Here is a 21843-nt window from a genome sequence, read left to right on the forward strand (position 1 = left end):
GGCTCGATAAGCAGTATATCTTGGTTCTCCGCCTTGTTGTTATTAGCAACGTGACAGCATCATCATCGGGTTTAATTGTATGCTTCCTCCACCAGGAGGTAAACCACTGGTTAGTACAGTACAGTTAGTGCATCAGCACGCTCTTCGGGCGTGCTGATGGACGACCTGCTCCTTCGCAGATGCTTGTGCTGTTTCTGCCTCTCAGACCCCGGGGTCAGTTATCGCCCGAAGAGGCGATAACTGTTCTCCTGAAAGTTACTTAAAGGCCTTTCTCATTTCTAGAATAATTATTCTATGAATCAGACCTGACACTCAAGGTCAATACACTTTTTCTTTTTCTCTCTATTCTTCAAATAGAGACACTAGGTCCTGAAGAAAGCCTATCGAGCCTTGGTTCGTGAATGAGGGTTTTTTAATTGGAACTGAAACCGAATAAGAGAACTAAAACCCTGGTTACTCAGGACAAGTGATCCCTTCCCCCATTGACTTTTGTTCATTATAACCAAGGAAGCTGAGAGGAACACATACACTTCCTTCTCCCCCTCCTGATAAGCAACATGTAAAATATGGTGCCATAACATTGCACCTGGTCTATGCTCAATTCCTTCTGCCCCCTTTACGTATGAGGTGAAATTAGCAGTGAACTCTTTTTCATCGGTCATAATATTGACATGACCAAGTATGTTATACGGTCAAAGTCGACCTCTTCGTTGGACTCGTCTGTCAATACCTTAATCGGACAATAGAGAAGATAGTAATGGTGGAGGGCAGAGGGGCTGATATGTGAGGGTGACTGAGAAGCCGGGCAGATTTAGGGTAAGTGTACCATCTAATTTACTGGACCCATAATACCTTCTCCTAAAGGCCATGATCGTCCCATGTGTGTTTCAGTCATGGGAGTGCTCCTGTTGCGCAGTGATGGAGTATAGGTACAGCGAGATGGTTGCTGCAAATATAGAAGTTAGAGGCACTGGATGCGCACTGCCAGAATCCTGATTTGGGAAGAGGGAGGGTGCAGAGGATGGGGCGTACCTCAGTCATTACATCCAGATGAGAGAGGAGTTGAATACGCGTGGGAAATTCCTGGTGCAAGGAATTTGCGCATAGATAGTGATCAGTGAGATATAAATGCGTATAGACACTTGGCCGCCCCTCCTCCCATTTATGGTCCTCCACGTGAAGCTTTTAAGTACATTGTAGTCCCTATTGGGGGAGTAACCCATTTTCCAGTGAGCGTTCGGATCAGTAATGACAATCATAACTCTACAGTCACTTCTGAAATATCACTTGTTGTCGTAGTGCCAAGAGAGGAGTGATTGCGTAGAAGGCACAGAAGACGGCTATAAATACATACTGGGATGATGTGTGTTTTCGATTTGACTGCCGCGTGAGTGATGGATGTTCTGGGGTGAAGTTGGCAGGCAATGCATATCTTAAATCAAGCATCGTTTACGGGGCACCTTTGGCATAAATCGTGTTTATTGGGAAACTGAAAGAAGCTGAATGATCACAGAATGATCTTACACTTTTTGTAAGGCAGATCCTCCATTTTCCATGGCGATATTTCTCGCTGCGGTGTGTGTCTGGCCATCTGCAAGATGTAACCTGTGTTGCAACCTCTGTACTGAACCCACATGTTATTTGTGTGCCAAAGCATGTCATCATGTCAGGTGGATGGATCTCGGCCAATCTATTGGAAGTGGTCTTATGCTGCCAGGACCGACTCCTTCATCCCTGATGGAGGTGCCCTAAGCGGCCACTTAGTATTTCACTGTTATGGATCCAGTCCTACTGTTTGGCTATCTTCCTACTCAGATTTGGGACGTAGGGCACTACTGTTAGAGGGTCATTAGATTGCCACTACAAGCTCTTTCCCATCTGTCAATGGAGAAATAGTCCATTCTCCAAGGAAAGCAAACATATTTACACTTGGCTGGACAAGCCCCAGGTTCCAAGGATGACTGTGATTTTTAAGTTATTGTAATTTATTTCATTCAGCACGTCCTGCAGATGATACCACTCATTCATTTTAGGAATTCAGATATAGTTTCCCCTGACAAAGGGCTCCTTTTTCCTCCTCCCTAGAGCTAAGCATGGTCTTCTAAAGCTGATATACGTCGTGCATTCAATCCCTCGGTTATGTATGTGCTCCTGAAAGTTTTATCTTACACTGCTCTATTTTTATTGGTGTTTTTGTTTATTGACTTGCTAAACATGCTGCACAGTTTTACTCATTCATTTTTATTTAAAAAAGAACATTTGTAGGTAAGCGCAGTGAAGCTGAAAGAAGTGCTCCTACATTACTAATGACCAGCATTGGCCCTTCACTAATATTAGTTACATAACTAATTCCTTCAGGATCCTATTTGACGTGCATGGACACACACTTGAGCTATCCACCCCCCAGTAAACAAGAAGTTCACTTATGTCAGCTCAATCAAAGTTTGCTTTCATCAGTTTGATATCCACCCTAATGCAATCCCTTTTTATTTAGCCGATTAGTCCATCTAGCACTTGTATATATATCCCTACTCTGTACCTTTAATGGAAGCGTAACTCCCCCTTCATCAGGAGTTTATCCATAACCTTTGGATATCACTATATGACGATTGAGTATTATTTAAGCTGTGTACCACAGGATTTACTGAAAGATAAGGAACATAAGTAGGAACATTTTAATCAGCTTCTTTATCTCTTTGTGTTCCCCTCTTCTCCATCCTTATAAGGGGTCTCACTAGCCAGTCTTATTTTCACCTCTGGGTCTCGCTTCCCCTTTAAGTGCACCAGCAGTTTACACCCCCTGTTAAATCCACTTGAATGGTCTCCTTCCAGCTTGATAACTAGATTTATTGTTGATCAACACAGGGCCAACAATGGCTTGCTCGGCTGGCACTCTTTGTGACTTGTGTACATATATGTAAATACATAGAAAACTTTCTTTAGTGGATAATAATGGGTTATGTTTCCCCTGGGGGTCCAGGCAGCACACCAACAAGCAATCTGGAACTTTTCCCTGCTCCTTGACCCAGTTGGTCTTCTGTAGCCCTGTTGAGTGGCCAGTCATGTTGAAATGAGCCATTGGCTACTTGTTGATACTACTCTTTGTTGCCTCTGGAACAGGACAGAATCAGGCTAATTTTATAATGTGGGTGTGTCCAGGATTGGTGCAGGGGGGCTGGATCCTTGTCAGATTTTGAGTATGACAACAAAACCATGTAACTACACAATTATTTTAGGCTATGTGAATGATATATTTTTAGATTCACTATATGGAAGTTTATCTTGGGTGGCTTTCCTGCACGTTGTGCATGAATCCAGTCCTTCACATAATTTGGACACCACTGCTTTAAATGGATGGGCTGCCTTGGCGAGAACCCTCAAGAAGAATTCCCATGAAAAGAGATACATTTCTAGAACCTGGAACAGTACCCTGGTTGCTGTTGCAGAGCAAATGTATTGCCTTGTATTCCGGAGCAGGACATACTGTGGATGCTTGGCTGGTCCTTTAGGATTTCCTTTGCTGCTCTGAAATTGTCAGGGAAGTGCCCACTGCCCTCTTGGCTCACCATTAGCACTCACAATCCGGGCAGCCCCTTTGATTGAGAAGATCGCCTGCTTTAAGATGCGCACCAAAGGCCACCAGACATTGATGTATTAACTAAATAAAATAGATTTCACAGATGGCAGAGGCTCGCTCGCGAGATGAAAGAATGGCATTTGCATTTTTGTCTTCGTGACATGGGATGACAGACCTCATTATCCAATCTGCCGTTTATTGAATAGTGTGTAATGAAATTTAATATGCAATAAATTGAATTTCTGCATGTGGTAGTTCAGTTGGACTCAGATCAGCGATTCGCCTTTTTGGTCATTCTTCTGTGGCGTAAGATGTTTTTGCAGCTATGTTTATACGGAACACTGTCGTTTTTTTTCCTGTGCAATTCCTGGAATCCTTGTTCATTCTTTAGAATCTGAACATAGATAATGCTAATCATAGGCAGTATGATACGCGAGTGGAAAGAACTAAGAGCAATTAATAAATTAGGAATTCCTCATACGTTGTAAGTACTGGGAAATGCTTTCATATAAAGGTAGTGTTGTGCGGCGCTAACGATCCTTAGGCCTTGGTGCTTATTCAGGTTCTAGCTTTTTGTATCTTTCCTACCTACTGAATTTGGACTGTCCAATAAAGTTAAGTCAGGTGTGTATTACTCTTTTATATGTTTACTAGCAGCCCGTCCCGACGTTGTCCGGGTATGAATTGCTGCCGGCCAGTAGTATATTGTTTTGTAGGATTTCGTTTTGATAGCATTTCTTATCTGTGACATGCCTGTGAAATGCTTCGATTCACAGTGCACTGCTGATGCACCTAAGAGTGCACGTTCAGTAGTGTGTGAACTCGAGTTTCCCTACTTTATTTTTCCTTGCAATATTATATAGCGCGAACTCGACAACATGGCATGAGCACAATTTACATTACAGAAGAACACATTCATTTGTGGTAGGCACAGGGAGACAAAGCGATTTGCCTAGAATCACAGGATGTTGAGCTGATGCCGAGATTCGAACGTAGCTCCCCAGCTCTAAAGTTCGCAATTCTAGAACTTGTGGCGGGAGGTGTGTCTAAAAGTGTATGTCGGTGGTGCCATCAATGAGAGAGACCTGTGCATTTTTCAAATGGGTGGTGAAAAAATATGAGTATGTTGCTGGAGATGTAGGCCGCCGTGCCACCAATGTACTTACCGGGGGAGGGTAAACACCCATTATTCCGCAACTTTCTTTCTGCATACCATCACTCCGCATACTTTCATTACGAAAGTACCATGACTCCGCAATGCCATTATAAGGCATGGCATTACATTTTATATGCTTTGAAACTACGCCCACCTACGCACTTCGCGTAGCCCCACTACGCGTCACCTGACCCCTCCCCTCCATACCTAATTTTTGAAAATATTGAAATAAAAGTAAATAAAAAGGCACTTACCTTGTGCGCTGCGTCCCGGGGCTCCCTCTGCTCGTTCGCGCCGCAGTCGCCGCCATCTTGGATACCAATGCGCATGCACGGCCACCCGCGCATGCGCATTTCTCATGCGCATTGGTATCCAAGACGACGGCGGCGGGAACGAGCAGAGGGAGCCCCGGGACGCAGCGTACCACACGCCCCCAGCATTTGTCACGTCCCCAGCACACGCCCACAGCACAACGCAGACACGCCCACAAGGGACTACTTTGCTGGCACGGTTCTTTTACCTTTTAAATGTATATGGTGGGCGTCTGCATAGCCTATGTCCTTCTGCTGCAACTGCCCTTTCCAACACTGTATTGGGTGTTGTGATTGGTGCTGTGGTTCCTGAGATTACCCGCCTCAAAGGTTTGGGCTCTCTCTTTATTATTTTAGTATGGATTATTGGTAACACATATGTACATCTCAAGTGTATATGCACACACTCTCCCTTTAAATCTACTCCTTTATTAATGGCAATTTAGGAGAATTGGAGTTGAGCTGATGTAGCAGAATTGATCTTGAAAGACCGTGTTGCCTAAATTGCAGTCAGGTCTTTAAAATCCACAATAATAATGCTCAGTGTACACACATGCCCAGGTGGCAGCCTTGCAAACCTCAAACATATTGATGTTTCTTAAAAAGGCGGCAGTCTCTCTGCCCTTATCCTTGTTGACCATTCCCTGATGAATGGCCTGCTCGTTAATGGCTACATTATGTAAAAATTGTTTAGAAATCGATTCCTGTATTACATTCTTCAGAATATAGTTCTGAGCAAAGTGCAATATGAACAGCTTTGAAATAGGATTGTGCTCCTAGCTTCCTTTTCGTGCTGTGCGCACCGAACGCTTGCGGTTTCATGGTTCATGCTGAAGTTTAGCATCCAGGGCCTGGGAATGGTATATTTAAGAAAAGCATAGGTTTCGAAGGTGTTAGAAAAACTTTTCCACTAGCATTTTTTAAAACTGCACAGTCCATCTCATCCTCATGAAGGGAAACGACTGGGGAGAGGGTACTTGGTTATACAATGTCATCAGAAAAGCAAACCGGGACTTAAGACAAAATTTCCTTGACTCATTTTCAACTAAAAATGTGTTTCTGTTCTTAAACACTGTAGATAGTTCTAAGAGTACATGGCAGCAAGGAACCTCTTCCACCACTAGTTGTACCATTTGTAACCTATGAAGTCTTCCTGGGAATTGCTTTCATCCCCTTTTGAGTCTGTATCCAATCCAGGAAGTGGGCTCAGCACTCCAGGACGGGGCTCCATCACGGCATTCCTGGTCGCCCGCTACAGTTTTACAAAGCCAATACCACCCTAAATGGCTGCTCCAACTTAATTTGGGTCCTTGCCAATGCCTGGTGGAGATAAAGCAATGGATGAACAAACATTGGTTGGAATTTGACTCTGGCAGAACAAAGGTCTTTGTACCTGGGTGCAACCCTTCATTTTAGGCAGACACCTTGTGGTCTGCGGGGCTTGGTATACGTCCTGCGGTAAAATGGCTCAGGGTTCAGCTTGATGATGAGCTTCACATAGCCTCTCCAGAATCAACAGTGGTTGCAGCTTCCATCTGAAAAAATTACTGAAACGTCTTCCACTCCTCCCAGCAGATACTCGACGGATGGCGTGGCCTCTCTGAGGGGATCTAAGTCTAGACTATTGTAATTCTCAGTATGCAGCATTAGTAAATGTTACCAGCCCCAATACATTCAAAACCAAGCCACCAGGCAAGTCTTGATCACCCACCAATTTTCCAGAGCGCCTCTGTTGCTCCATTGGCTTCCAGTTGCACCAGTATATTAAAGTTTTCGATCTTGTGCTTCGTTCTATAGCTCGCACCCTCCTTTCTTATCTCAGCAGCTTCACTTGTATACTTCGACTACAACCATCTGTTCTGCCAGTCTTCTTCTATTAAGAGTTCTGCTTATATGTAAAGCGACTATTTGTGGCCACTCAATCTCCCGCCTTGCTCCTAAAGTTTGGAATATGTTTCCTTTTTCCTTAAGGTCCACTGTTTTCCATTTCGATTTTAGGAAAAAACATAAAACCTGCCAACGCCAAGAGCTTGCATGGTGTACAAGCACTCTACAAAACACTCTTAGATAGATAGATAACACAGCATGTCCTGTAGCCCTGACCCTAAACCTCACCTTCCACCGTGAAATATTAAATACCTGTTTGAGTATCTGAGGTAGGAACTGACACATGACCTCGTGTATTCGCTCATATTGAGTATCTGCAAGGCTTTCAAATGTAATCTGAGCCTCTTACACTGGATATTGTGCTCTTTGCATGTGCAAAGTCATGTTGTTACTGCAGCATTGATAACACTGCAAACAAAGGCTGGCCCTGTTGTTTTAAATATCAATACATACCTTGCATGAGCGTGGTGTTAAAAACATTTCTCTTTGCACAAGCCTTTCCACTGTAATTGTTTTGTTCTGCTTCTCCCCTGATCTCTTTGGTCTCTGGGTTCTGCACACTACAGCGCCATGAAACCGCCAGGTGAACGCGCGCTCTATAAATGTTTTAAACTCAAACTCTATAGCCTTCAAAAGGTGTGGAATGGACTAAAGCATTGCCCTCCATCTTAAACTACGTCACTTAATATCAATAAAATACTGTATGAGGGCCTGGTTGAATACCCACGTTAACAATGAGTAGGTGATCCGTGGTACAGACAGTTTGGCCTTGCATTTGAGATCCAAATTTGAATCAAAACATCTTCCCATTCTTTACAAAATAATGGCCATTCATTAGAAGTGAATTACTGTGGCTTTGTAATTTGCATATCACAAGCACAATTAATAATAATGCTCTTAATCATGAGTAATGTTAGTAGTGTTCATAGCAGATGCAGGATAATTATAGACCCTTGTTCAAAAAGCAGACCAGGTATCTGTGTTTAGATGTTGGTGTCTGATACAGATGGCGTTGAGGCTAACTTCCTAAAGGCTCAGTACAGAAAAACAATGGTCCGAGACTTTTGTAGCTTAAGTTCAAAACGGATGTACGTTGTTACAACGCATGCTTTTACCACGCATGCCTTTACTACGCAGGTTTTTCAACGCAAGTCATTACAACGACTTGCGTTGGGGGGGTGCTGGATAGTGAATAGTTGAATTTACTATTCTAACTTCAGTCCCCGTGCATAGTAGGGAAGGTGTTGGATCGTAAATTAAACTATTACCTACCCCAGAGCAATTTGTTGTAATGACTTGCGTTGAAAAATCCTGCGTTCTAAAGGCACTGCGTGGTAAAAGTTGCGACGTAAAGGATGTTTCCTGTTCAAAACAGTATCATTGAATGAGTGTAGTCATTTAGGCGCATAAGGTCATAAGCACACAAAGAAATAGCAAGGCCACTGCCAAAAGACTGATAACTTAAATGTATTCAGTCACAGATTGAGTTATTTCAAAGAAACACACTTGTTATTTTTCAAAAATGATGTACAATGCTATATCCACACGGTTATCATCAGGGAGAAGGAGATGCGTGAAAGTTTAGTGCTCATGTGAAAATATAGAAAAGGAAAAGAAGAAGCAATTGTCGTTACATTAAGAAATTCAAATATTTAAGTCATTAGGGATCCGGCATAGGTTGAATGGTCTCCCTTTATGTATTCAGGCCTACCCCTATAAGCACAGTTGTGTACAGTACATTTGTTAAACTGTACAAAGCGTTTCAATACCTCAGGGTTACAAACGCTATATAAATGCAAACCTTTTCCCCTTATTTACCCCTCCTCAACCCAAATAACTGACTACCATATCCACCACTCAAACTACTTCATATTTCACTATACTCATTTTCAACACTAATCCTTTATGGGTTCCGAAGTAGCCTACTACTCACCAGAAAAGCGCTTCAAGACCCCATCAGGGGTAACGGGCGCTATATGAATGCAAACCTTTCCTTACCTTCTATTCCTCCGCTATCCTTCTGACTCAAAATAACTAATATTCACCACTAATCCTTTATGGGTTTCCGGTGTAGCGTGCTACTCACCAAAAAAAAGCGCTTCAGCACCCCATCAGGGGTAAGAAGATCTTTATAAATACAAACCTTTTTCCTCTTCTATCCTTCTGCTATCCAAATAACTGACTAACCTATCCCCCACTTAAAATTTACTTGCATGTTTCACTATACTAATTCAACACTAATCCTCGATGGGTCCCGGAGTAGCGTGCTACTCGCCGAAAAGTGCTTCGATGCCTCGTCGGGGGTAGTAAGCGCTATACAAATGCAATTACAATACAATACAGTGTAACTTCATCTGTGAGTCAGGTGTAGGAGGCAGATAGGGTGTAGGCCTATTCAGGGGCGCCGTACATTGCATATCGCAAGCACAATTGATAATAATGCTCCTAATCATCAGTAATGCTAGTAGTGTTCATAGCAGATGCAGTATAATTATAGATCCTTGTTCTAAAAGCAGACCAGGTATCTGTGTTTAAATGTTGTTGTCTGATACAGATGGCGTTGACGCTAACTTCCTAAAGGCTGGCTGTTGTTAATAATCAATAGGATACTGACCGCTCTAGGCTACGCGGACGGGAAAAGGAAGTAGACAGTCGGGCTGGTCTGCAAGCACTGACTACATTTCAACGCTAAAGATACAAAACCATGACCTATGTAGATGTAGAGGACCTGTATGGATCTCACAAGCTTGTTGCCTGTTTGATGCATAAACTTTCCTATAGGTCTCCTGCTATGTTTATGAAAATCATCAGGAGATTAAACAGAGAAAACGTCAGGCAGGAGGGTGTGTCGAGTCCCCTGCCTAGCCCAGTTGCTATGCGGAGAATTATGTGGCTTTAATCCACCTCACGCATTGCCATGGGAGTAGAATCGAATCCGCCTGCTTTGCCCAAGTGCAAGGGTGGCGAATGTCACTCTCTCACCTTGCACAGGATTGCGGAAGCCTATTTTTCCTCCCAGCCTTGCCCAAGGAGAGAGGGGTGTTGTTGAGTCCCCTTTGCTACTTTTCTCACCTTATCAAAGTGCAAAAGGGGGGTTCGGGTGTGGGTAAAGTAGCAGATGCCACCTATTCCGTCGTCCCATTTGCAAAGACGAGACGAGGGCAGGTTCACCTTGTCTCATTTCACATGCTTGCTTAATGCTATGACCCAAGGAACGCCTCAGTAGCTGCCAGCTGCCCCCTGTACCATTTTCAGATTTGCTAACAGGTCGCCAGGACTTTTCACATCAAGGCAGCTTGGAGCTGTTTCTGTCTTCTGTGGCCCACAACAAGATTACCATGGGTGTTCGTAGTAAAATGCAAGGATGTAAACACCACTGGTGAATGCGTACTGGACGGTCACAATGTCCTTTTTATCTTCCCAAGTTAAGTAAAAAATTTACCAAACCAAGAAAGAAGACAGAATCATAGACAGGCTGTAGGCCATTGTAATTCGATGGGCTTTAATTCAGTGGCTTTGGCGGTTTTGGATACCCCCTCATGTAGCATGTGATTTGCTTGACCAATGTGCACCATATTTGCCAAGATGAAATCTTAAATTTTGAATGGAATTTCCTCCAGGGTGCGGGTGTCAAGATGTGACTAATGTCAAGAAAGTGCCTGATATGATGACCTGAGAATGTGCACTCGCCACATAATACTGATCCTACCATATCGAGGAAAGAGTCTTCTCAAAAGGGAAAAGCCAGAACTCTGGTGCACACAGCTCGCACGATGAAGACTTCTTCAGTCCACCTCGTAATCAGGGAGTGCCAAGGGACCCTTGTTGCAAGCAGTGGGGAATAGATGTAGCTTACGTGGCTCAAGTCTTTAGCACTACTGGAGTGCATTGGGAGACCTGGACTCTTTTCTGCATTACAAAGCCACAGACTCCACACAGGATACTCATTGCATATCCTAGCCAGAAAGAAACAATGAGTGTCTGGAAGGGAATACCAGGGGAAAGGATTAATATGCTCTTGAAAGTGTTTTTGAGGGACAACGGCAGACAGCATTTAGAGGAACACTTACCAAAGCCACCGATATTGATGGTGAAGGAAAAGGAGCAGGGACCATAAAGCCCTTAGAGTGGGGGAGCACCAGAGGGAGAACCATTCAGAGGGTGGATAGGAAAAGGTGAACTGAATCTACCAATACAGTGTCGGCTGATGTTAATTGGAGCACAATTTTGCAGAATAAAAAATAAACAATTTCCATCACCTCTACTAGAGAGCACCCTCGGTGAACATAAAGTATCTAAATAGCCTCTTGATGCTTTTTTACTAATAGGCATTTATTATAGCCCAACTCAACTGTACCAAAGGTTAAAGGCGTGATTTAGAGGAGAGTGGCCTTCCCGGGCTCTGCCACCAGGACCACAAGAACGCGGTGCCCACACCGCCAGAAATGGTAGATGACTGGCAACAAATCCACAGTAGCCAGCCAGCTGCCATATTTGGTGGTGTTAGGCTCATGAAGGACTACCAAGGAAAGAGAACCAAACCAAGGCTTTGCATAAAGTTCATCCCTGTCTGGAGAGCAGTGTGAGCAAAAAAAGGCTGGATTGGAATGCTGCCCAAAGTAATTACCAGTGCCAGAAATTAATTAAAGCCTTCGTTTCTCATGGAAATAAAAAAAAAACACTGCCACCATGGGTAACTTATACCACAAACCACTAGATCAAACCCAAACTCTGCCCAGTCAAGATCCAGTGTGTCGGAGCTCTTAAGTGGGCGCTCAACCCAATATGATATCTCACAGTTCTTGAAGACACCTAAAACACACATGGCCCAGTGCTCCTGATGAGAAAGTATTATTTTGAAGTAAGCTGTGCTCCGTGCAGGAACTCTCAAGTGCCTCTCATAAGTGAAGTGGTTCTGAGTCACCTCTTCCCTTTTGTATGCATGAAATGCAGTGTAGCTGCAGCCCACATCTGACTGCTTATCTATGGGATAAAGTACCCCCTACCACTCCATATAGAGGAACAAAGCTTAAGGCTGAGGGAGAGAGATAGCATGGCTGCAGACACGAAGAATAAGAGTAGAATCTCTAGTGCGAAATGAAATGCATCAAAAAGCAGTTAGTAATTTGTTGACAACAGGTATTGGAATCAGATTAATGTAAATGGTATTAAAAGGGCTGCTGTTCAGAGTGAGTGGCTACATGGAGAGACATCCTTTCTTTCAATGAATGCCATACGTGCAACAACAAAGAAACGCATTGCCATAATTCTCTCCTTTCTGCTGATCACTGTTGATTAATTCATTTTCGAAAAACAGATCATAAAAAGGAAAGAAACAGTTTTCATTTTAGTTGTTTTTAATTGCAGCTCCAATGATGCTCAGTGGCCTTCCCATCACCTTGCTTGCTGGCAGTAGGTGTTTTGACGTCACAAGACTACTGTAATAAGTTATTACGCTTGAACAGCTACCTCTTATTTATTACCGGTGACTTGCAATGTCATAACTCGACTGTAATAAGGAAATTACAGAGAGGTTGTATACTTTGATTGAAGGCTCCCATGTGATTATATTATGATTATATTACAGATCATATAGTGGGGCCCATAGGCGAACCACTGGAAAATGGTGTTGACAAACAAATCTTTTACTGAAGATTGCTGAGAGGGTCTTTTCAGAAGTGATGAAAGAGGAGAGAGTGTTTGTGGAGCCTGCACAGGGTGCATTTTGTATTCCTCAACAACTGATGGCGAAATCTATTCAACTGATAGTTTTCTTTATTGCTGTCGTCAACAGCGCGTCATGGGTTGGAATAGGATGCAACACATACTCTAAAATCACACTGATGAACACATCTAGTTCACGAATCGCAAGAGCGTCTTCAGGTGTTTATTTTGAGTATACTGCCATTGGCTGTAACCTGGGGGGACCGGGGACAGATAATTGCTCGCAGGGTTAGCCGCATGCCTGAGCGCAACTACATTATAAGTCTTCTGCGGGATGCAGAGCCAGGGAAGCAGCTCCGCTGTGGACCATTAGTACTGGGTTTCCATGGAAACGTCATCTCTGTCTTCAGTAGAAAGGCTGCAGTGTTCAGTAGGACTGGCATGGCTCCAAGGGATGGGGAGCAAGGGTTTGCAGGCCTGTGAGCTCTCTGGTGTAGCCGTCGGTGACATTCTGAGTGGGGGTGAGGGGGGTAGGGACCAGGTCTTCCTTGGTGCTCCAGGATGAATGGCGGCAAGCATATGGGGCTCTTCTCCGATGTATTTACATCGACTGCGTTTCATCAGTTGCGACATATCCATCTCAGGGCCCCTTACTGGGCCTTACTGTGTCTTAATGCCCAGAGGCAGGAGTCTCTACAGACACTTAACAGCTCATAAATTACTGTCTGTTTCAGAGAGGATGCAGTTGCTTCTCTGTGCTGCAGTGAGGTCCTTTATCGTCCATTAGTGCATTTAGTGGAATGTTAAGAGCAAGACACAAACAACGCTTCTTGTTTTATGACATGCCAATGTAGGCCATGCTCTGAAGGTCTCTTTCAACAGACAAGGGGAGGAACTTCAGGGGGGTTGACACTGCTGGGATAATCAGGAGTTTTTATTATTAATGATAGTGGTGCTGGTCATTAACACAAGTTATTGACCCTCACTGCCTATAGGAGAGGCGAATACCTATACAGTGACCAGCTGTGCAGTCACTAATGGTCCAGTAATGATCTTCTTTGGTTCTATGACACTTGTAATGTGGTATTCGATAATGACCATAGTCTATACGCCTTATTTAGAGTTTGACAGAGCAGGACAGACACCAAAAAGTGGTGGACGCCTCATCCACTGTATTAGAAGTTCCTTGGTGTCAATGGCTTTATAAATACGGCAAACGGGACAGCTACGGGTTTTTTGGTGTGTGTCCGTTCTGCCTTGCTCAAAATAAAGCCGTAACACAAGTTCTGAACATTTCTGATCGAAATGGTACTTTCTAATACGAATAAATGCATTAATAATGGTGAGAATAAGAGTTCATAACTACTAGTACAGGCCATCCTCTGAAGTTCCCTCTCCATAGATAACTGACTTAATGAACCTAGGTCTTGTTTTCAGTCTTCACTCATGACTTCGTACTGCAGAACATGTGTATCTGTTAGTCGCCAGTAGGGATAAGGGAATCTTTCTGGCAAAATGCAAAAATGGAAGAATCAAGTAATTTTCGAACTTGTTTTCCACCCGCTGGAAATCAGTACATGCGTAGTTGCACTCTGCGACTCAGTATTCAATGGCCAGAAACAGGAGGTAGGAAATCATGTTGGTATGACAGCAGGGACATGCCTGATTAGTCACAGGGAAGCCACTCACAATGCTTCAGACAATAGTATATTCTGCCCTGGATTTATGCATTTTGGTACCTGAGGTCAGACCACTCAGAATGGACCGCCTTTGGGATTCCTTTACTTGCCTTTTTGTGGTCCGTGTGAGCTGTGGTGCGTTCCCCTTGGAGCGTGGAGAGCCTGGGCAGTGCCTTTGGCTGGATCCCACCCTTTATTTTGCTTGTTTGCTGAGGTGAAGACACATTCCTTAAATGGCATATCCGCATGGGGATCCATGTCTGAGTTTTGCAGAGTGAAGAAATCCTGTTGTGATCATCTTTGCCATATTCTTATTTCTGATTCATATACTTAGATAACCATTTTCATAGTAAAGTATTTAACTCCTGTCTTGTGCCCCCTTCTGCCAAAGTAATGCACTCTTCCAGAATTTTCAGTGCTCTCAAGTTTGCTTTCGAATAAGCAATTGCATTTTATCATGGCGCTGTCCTTCAGTGTTCTTTTCCCTCAATTCTTGGACATTGTTTGATATTGCATTATGTTTTTCCTTGCTGGCCTCTCTTTGGAGTTCAGTCTATTGTCTGTTATCCATTGTACCGTACCATCTTCTGGTGTCTAGAATCTTATGCGCCATTAAGAGGTTGGGCTCAAAGCCTCAAAACCATCATCGCGTCATAGGCTCGCCTATTGATCCTTTTGGGGGCATCTCTTTTGAGGACCACAGAAGGGGAGATTCCCCTTGAGCCAAGGAAGGAGCAATATGTACACTGCCTGGCCAGCTCAGCACCTATATCAGGCAAAATTTAGCGTAGAACCTTCTCAGGCTATTTAGAACCTCAAATTATTCAAAATGTGTATTTGAATTTGTCATTTATTTATCCCAAGGATTTGTGGCAGTCACACAGTACATAGGTTTTAGACCACAATGCGTGTGTATATTATGCTCACAAGTTGATGTTGGTGCTCATGAGCTGGAAAGCGGCCTGAGTGTTAAGTGATGGGTGAGATTCTTCTGTGGCAGGAGATAAATGTTGTTGTAGGTGAGAGATCTTATATGGGGTAGACCATCATTCCAACAAAATGCTGAAAAGACACAGTAGCTGGTGGGCAAGTGTGCCCGTGTAAGGAAGATGGGTTGATGAGGTTTGTAGAAAGAGATGGTTTGTGTTTGGTGAAGGTTGCTGCTAGCACGTGTTAGATTTGCAAATCAGAGTCACTTACTTTGAGGGCTTTGTCTCCCATTCGGAACCAGCCAGCTCGGTGCCTGAAGGTGAAAGTTGCAAGAGGTTGAGAAGTGTGCATCTCATTGAGTAGAGGACCTGGGGAGGTTGGAAGGAATAATCAAGAGGACCTAGGAGTAAAAGGATGAAGTCCTGACCTTTGCTGGTGACTAACGCATTGATCAGGGCTTTAGCTGGCAAAGAGTCCGAAGGGGCAGGTCTTAAAAATGTGCTATAGGTGGACGATTATGGCGTCCTCAGGAAGGGTGAGTTCAGTGTTTTGAAGAAATGGGATAGCATAAAACTGAATTTATCCCTATTATCCCATGTCAGCAACACTACATGTACAAGGAAAGGTGGTGATCAATGCAGGTCCATCTAACCGTGTTTGTGAGTTTATAAAGTTACCACAAGGATTTAACTTGATTTAATGCCACAGCTCATGGATGATGGGGACTACGTAAGCTACGCTTGCCTTTATGTACAAACAGATGAAAAAACAGAATGGTGCAAGCTTCTGTCGTTAACATGTGCCGGGTGAATGGTGTTGTACGGTCGATAAGAGACTCAGACCTGGAATTAAAATTGCCTCAAAATGTTTGGCTCAACAGACTAGACTTACTGGGTAGGCAAGGATGAAAATGGAACATAATTTGTGTTAAAGTAGATAATGTGATTATATCTGTCTGTGGTGGTTTAATGGCTATTGATTCAGTCTGGAGAAGATAACGGTGCTTCTTTAAAACCCAAATGAAAGCTCCGGCAATCTTCTCCTGTTTAATTGCATTTGTTACAATCGAAAGCATTTTGAATAGAAAAGCGATGCATAAGGAAATTGTCAGAGGGGTGGTTGCATATAAAAATGGAGTGGAAGCTTAGTTTATGAGGAATTTGACAATCATATTGACCAAGGGTGCCCAACGTAGAGCCAGGAGTGCTGGACCGATGCTAGACTAGCAGGATAACCACTTACTTGGCAAATTAGTACTTTATAGATTGACTTATGTCGTTTTCTCAGGTAGATATCCTGAAAATTTGGCAAGAATCAGTCCTTTAAAATCTGCACTCCCCAGATATAGATAGGAGAGTACTTGAAGAGAATATTGCAGTGTTTGTTTTTGTTGTGTCAAAGGCAGGTTGAGATAGCTTTAGAGTGTGAAGGGGACTGAAGGGTCGTGGAGGAGGTGGTTATGGTCTTAATTGTCAAGCCATGCACAAGTTGGGGTGGTGTCTACATGTTAACTTGCATATCTAGAATTTTGGAGTTTAGATCCTAGTGAGGTCTGTAGTGGCTTTATTTTTCCGAGGTGGATAACTTTGAAATTACTTGCAATGTATTTTGTGTATGTAGCGCCTTATTGCGCTCTCAAAAACCAAGTACATTGATAGAACTAGAAAACACTATTCCATTATGGGGGTTCTGGCTAGAAGTCGCGGCTTGATCATCTGGTGATCTGGTAATTTGGAAGCACTGTAGTTACACCTTAAAGCGCTTCTGCTTCACCTGACTGCGCTGACTTTTTTTTCCTTTTTTCCCTCTTACTTTCAGAACTGTTCTTGTGGCATATTGGAAAAAATGGTCGGTTAGAAACTCTCCAGAAATTAAAAGAAGGGACACAGGAAGCGTATCTGCCACAAATGGCAGGTAAGAGAAAATCAAATACTAGGAAATTGTTTTTTTAGTGGGGATTATCCCATGATCCGTTTTGTCCCCTTTTTAAAAATATTTTTTTTGCTTCCAGGCGCATAGTGAAATCTAAACATAATTACGTATTTTGTGTAGCTTTACTTTATATAGCATTGTAATTAACTATTAATAATATTACTCACCTTAGTGGTAGTCAGTTTATTGCCCTTAAAAATAGAAATATTCATTAGCCACGTACATTCTTAATGATTATGCAAAAGTGCAGTCCTATTCGGGCTCAGTAGTGGCTTGCTAGGCAAGCTTGTGATAGTTGCCAGTGACACCAGGGGTTGTCTTGCCACTGCTGTTTCCTTGACAGACTTACTTCTCTAGTGACTCATTTTAGAAACCCACCTGTAATGCTGAATGCACAGCCTTCCTTCACTAACTGGTTATCTCAGTTTGGTGAAAATCTCCATGTGTGTCTCTTAGCACAAAGTAGATTCTCAATAGAATTCTCAACTTCCTAATGCAAATAGTCCATAGCTTTCTTTATTGACCTAATATGAAATATCTTGACCGATTGTGTCTGTGATGGCTGCAGCATGACATTGTGTACGATCATTAAATGCACCTCTCCTAACTAAGCCGGTCAAAAACGCCAAGCGGCACACAACCAGCCACAAATGGTACCACCAAGAAAAACCGATACAGCTTCATGCTCCTCTGACCAGATTCTCGTAACTTTAGAGCACACGCTTTTCTCTCATTTCACTTCCATGGACATTAGGATTTAGTCACAGGACTCAACCACCACTTCTCATTACAAGTTCTTGTAGAGAGACTTAGAACTAGTGGACATGGCACAGCTCGCCGAGTCAACCGGCGGTGCCAATGACACAAACTCAGTCACAGAGATCATACAGGTAAGGCTGAACATCCCGCTAACCTTTGCACTAGAGTTTAAGTGGCAATCCTAGTTGTCTGACTCCCCTATGGTGCTCCCTTTGCATCCCAACTAAGGTACTTAGCACAGGAGACGCAGACACATACTCTCGTCTCATCATTTCAGAGCACACATCATCGACTTAACTTCGATGGTTGTTAAACAGTCTTTCGTGACCTGAATCCCCCATCAGGCAATAGGAATGTGGCCAAGAGGCTATGTAAAGGGCAGATATTTGTTTTGTGTTAGAAAAGTTTTGTGGTTTGAAATAGGGATCATTATTATTGTGATAATGGTTTTAAAATGGTAGAGCAGTAAACATGTCCAGAAGAAATCCAGCAGTCCCTCCGTTTATGCCGATCGGTGGGAGAGGGAACAAGAATGCACATTTGCTGCTCACTCTCTTTCTAACTGGATCTGTAGGAAACATACACATTCTCTGGAGGTTTAGATCTTTCTGTCCTCATAAACTCAGAGTTGCACAAAGCCTGCTTTCCTTGAAGCGTCAACAGATCTTAAATGAGTGCTTCCTTTCTGAGTCTATTCATGAAGACAGAGGAATCGCCTTCATTACGGGGCTGATTCACAAAAACATTTATGAATGTAAATGTAATTTGTACTTGTAAAGCGCACTAATACCCCAACTTGGGGTGTCCTGGCGCTGTAACTCATACCGCTGTGGAACCCTTCCTGGCTTTTCCCTGTGAAATGTCCACTCCTGGGTCCCCCAAGGTGAGGCCAGGCATCCCAGCGCTGTTGGGGCCGTTGTGGAGATTAAGCAAGCTATTGCCCAGAGTTGCAGAGTGGGACCCATTGATTAGAATAGGCACCGAGGCGAGAATTATCAGGTCCGAGGAAATTGAGCCCAAGACCCGCCGAGGCGGGAATTGAACCCTGGTCCTGGGCCAGACCTCTGCATCAGGGTCTGCCGCTCTAACCATTGAGCCACACTTCTCCACGGGAAGTAGTTCCACAGAAGTACCTTTTTTTTTTTTTTTACAACTTTTACATGTCTTTGTGAATTGGGCTGAAACGTTCCACTTCAAGCTAGCCCGCATGGGAGGAAAATCCTTTAGATACCTAAGGCCCAAATACTGGAATTGCCTTCCCATTCCACTTGGGAAAGAAATAAGTTATTCCAGTTTCCGCAAGCAATTGAAAACTTGGCTGTTTGATAAATAACCTTCCAGTACCTCTTGCGCTATGGCTTCATGGTATGCACCGGGAACCCCTTTTGGGTAGCTGTTGCGCAATATAAATTCTAGATAAATAAAAAAATATATATATATATTACCAAAAGCACAAAGAAGGCACAGTTGTTTCTTTTTGAACTAATTATATATGACTATTCCCATGTTAATCCAGTCTCAGATGTTTTGTGGCCAATGTAAGACATGTAACAGTGCGTACAACATTACTACAGGATTTCTTCTTTACATGCTACAAAATGTATAACAACAGACATGCTTGCATTTCTACTTCTAAATAGACTTCCAGGACAGAAAAGATGAGACTGGAAGTCTTATGCTTAAGCTAACCCTTTTATATTACTAGAAATACATCTCCATAATTCTACCATTTCAGAAGAGGATAAACCTTGTGCAGATGGTAAAAAGCCTTTGTTGGTCTTCGAAGGCCTTTCCACACACCGTATCACAGTAATCTTTCTCTTATGTGACCATGTGTCATTGCCTCAAATTTGAGATTGGTCTCTAGAAACCGGTTCTCATTATGAATGACCTCTTAAGTCCGATGGGGCTGGTAACAGCAGTCATCAGCCCGATCAGAATTATGTGATCTATGGTACCACCCCGGGCATGTACGGTGAGTCAACAGAAATCTCTGGGTGAAACTCCAGGGTAACATGAAAAATAACAGAGATTTTTGAACTAGAAATAATAAAATCCCTGCAATTCATTATTCCTCTGAAGAGCCTGAGAGTTCCAACTAATATTACCAGAGTTATCACAACCTTGTGTAATCAGCGCTGCTATAGCAACGGCCACAGTAAGCGAGGGTTGCATGCCTGGATATCTGCTTCACTTAGTTTCATTGGTGATCATTTTCCACCCCCATGTGGCTATTGCTGTTGGGTACCACCACCGATGCTATCTTTGTAAGCACTGTGAAGCAGCCACCAGGCTACAATGCACAAAAGGCCAATTTATTTATTTGTAAAGTTTTATATAGCGCTGGCTAGACCCGGAGGTATCAGAGCGCTTTACATGAGGACGAGCATTGTTTCAGAGCACAGTTACAAGTTACAAGTTACACAGCTTCAGAGAATAGTTACAAGTTGCTGCAGCGTAGTTGCATGCGTTAAAAACATATGTAAGGGAAAAAGCAGGCAAGGGGAGAGATTCAGGGGAGAGGGGAGGTAGACAAAAGAATGAAAGCGGGAAAGAGGTGGGGGAGGGTGAAAGAAACACAACCAGGAGACAAGGAAAAACAGTGTCCAACATCCGGTGTGCTGTGATCCCAGTGGAAATGGTGTCATTCCCACACCTCCCCTGTGTGTGGCTCCCTTTACGCTGGGAAGAGGGAGTGCTTTGGCAAGGGGCACCATTCCCACACCTCTGCTGTGTGTGGCTATCTTGACGCTGTGGACTCTCGCAGAGGGGTCTCCGAGACTCTAGGGTATAAATGCTGGATCCCTCCCCAACAAGGGGAGAAGAAGTGCTTTGGTAAAGGACACATGGCTACAATAGTTACAGTTGCAAAAGTCCAATGCAGAAGAAACAAGTCCCCAGTAGAGGAAAGAGGGAAGGGGGGAGGGGGGAAAGGTTGTTGGGAAGAGGGTCAGATCTGGCAGATCAGCAGTGCGAGTGTAAAACCTTGTGGGTACATGAAAGGCCAACTTCGAAAGTCAGAAATGTGTTTGTGGGGAGCGAATTTCTAATTCACAAAGAATCCCTGGAATACCCGTGGAAAGCTGTGGCAGTTTTTGTTTCACATGCATAAAAGGCCTGCATGTGGAATTTCCTGGTTAATGTGCATGTATGACATCATATTCATTTTCACATTTACCTTCTCTTGAATACCTTTAAATGGAGTTTCCTGCCAATTCCTCTCCTTGAATATGCACTTACCAATGCCTTTGAAAGGACTAAATGTGTCCCTTGAAAACCACCTTCAAGTGGTGTTTGTGTAACCAAGACATAAATGTACGTGTGTTCTCTCTCATTTTGCGAGCAAACTAACCAACACAAAGCTGACTCTAAACTTGAGAGTGTGTAAATTTAAACTTAATTGCAGACTTTGTACCTTCACTAATACCCTCGGTGAGTGTAATATTCCATTAATTTTGATTCTGTGAATCAGGATTGTTTCCTTTTTTTTCCCACATGCTTATTCTGCCCTCGCAGTACTGTGGCAGCTTTTGGGTGTAGTCAGCGCTCTATATTTTTGTCAGTACATTTACATTTTCAAGACAGTGGTAACATCTGTGAATACAATTTAACTCTAGTGGACACTAAAAGTAACCTGTAATTTATTCAGATGTTGTGATATTGAGTCTTTTAACTATTTCTCAAAAATATTAAGCTTTTACCCCTGTTCTAAAGGATCCATTGCTTGTGTGCGTTTTCATGATTTTTAGAACACCAATTGAAAGGTTTCTTCCACATTCCCTAGGGCTGGTTGGAGAGCGCTGCGGGCTGTGCCCGTAGCACATCACTTTGTCTGCCTCGCATTATCCAAAATGCGGATTACTAAAAATGGAAAATGTGCAAGTGTTGTTATTTCTCTGTTCAACGGTGTCGAGCCAATTGAGCATCCTTGTTGCAATTGGTAGGGTG

General features: G+C 43.2%; 1 protein-coding gene across 2 annotated transcripts in view; it reads left to right on the forward strand.

Annotated features, from left to right (window-relative positions):
• The window catches only part of FAM168A (family with sequence similarity 168 member A), a 489029-nt gene that overhangs the window by 347564 nt on the left and 119622 nt on the right, over positions 1–21843 (forward strand). The window contains exon 4 of one of the 2 annotated variants that reach the window (XM_086933841.1): positions 17023–17118. The exons of the other annotated variant lie outside the window; for it this stretch is intronic. Coding sequence (XP_086789967.1) covers positions 17023–17118 — 96 coding nt within the window. The remainder of the gene's footprint in view (positions 1–17022; positions 17119–21843) is intronic. 2 annotated transcript variants of the gene reach the window in all.

Source organism: Lissotriton vulgaris, chromosome 8 (assembly GCF_964263255.1).
Source record: "Lissotriton vulgaris chromosome 8, aLisVul1.2, whole genome shotgun sequence".
NCBI classification, from domain to species: domain Eukaryota; kingdom Metazoa; phylum Chordata; class Amphibia; order Caudata; family Salamandridae; genus Lissotriton; species Lissotriton vulgaris.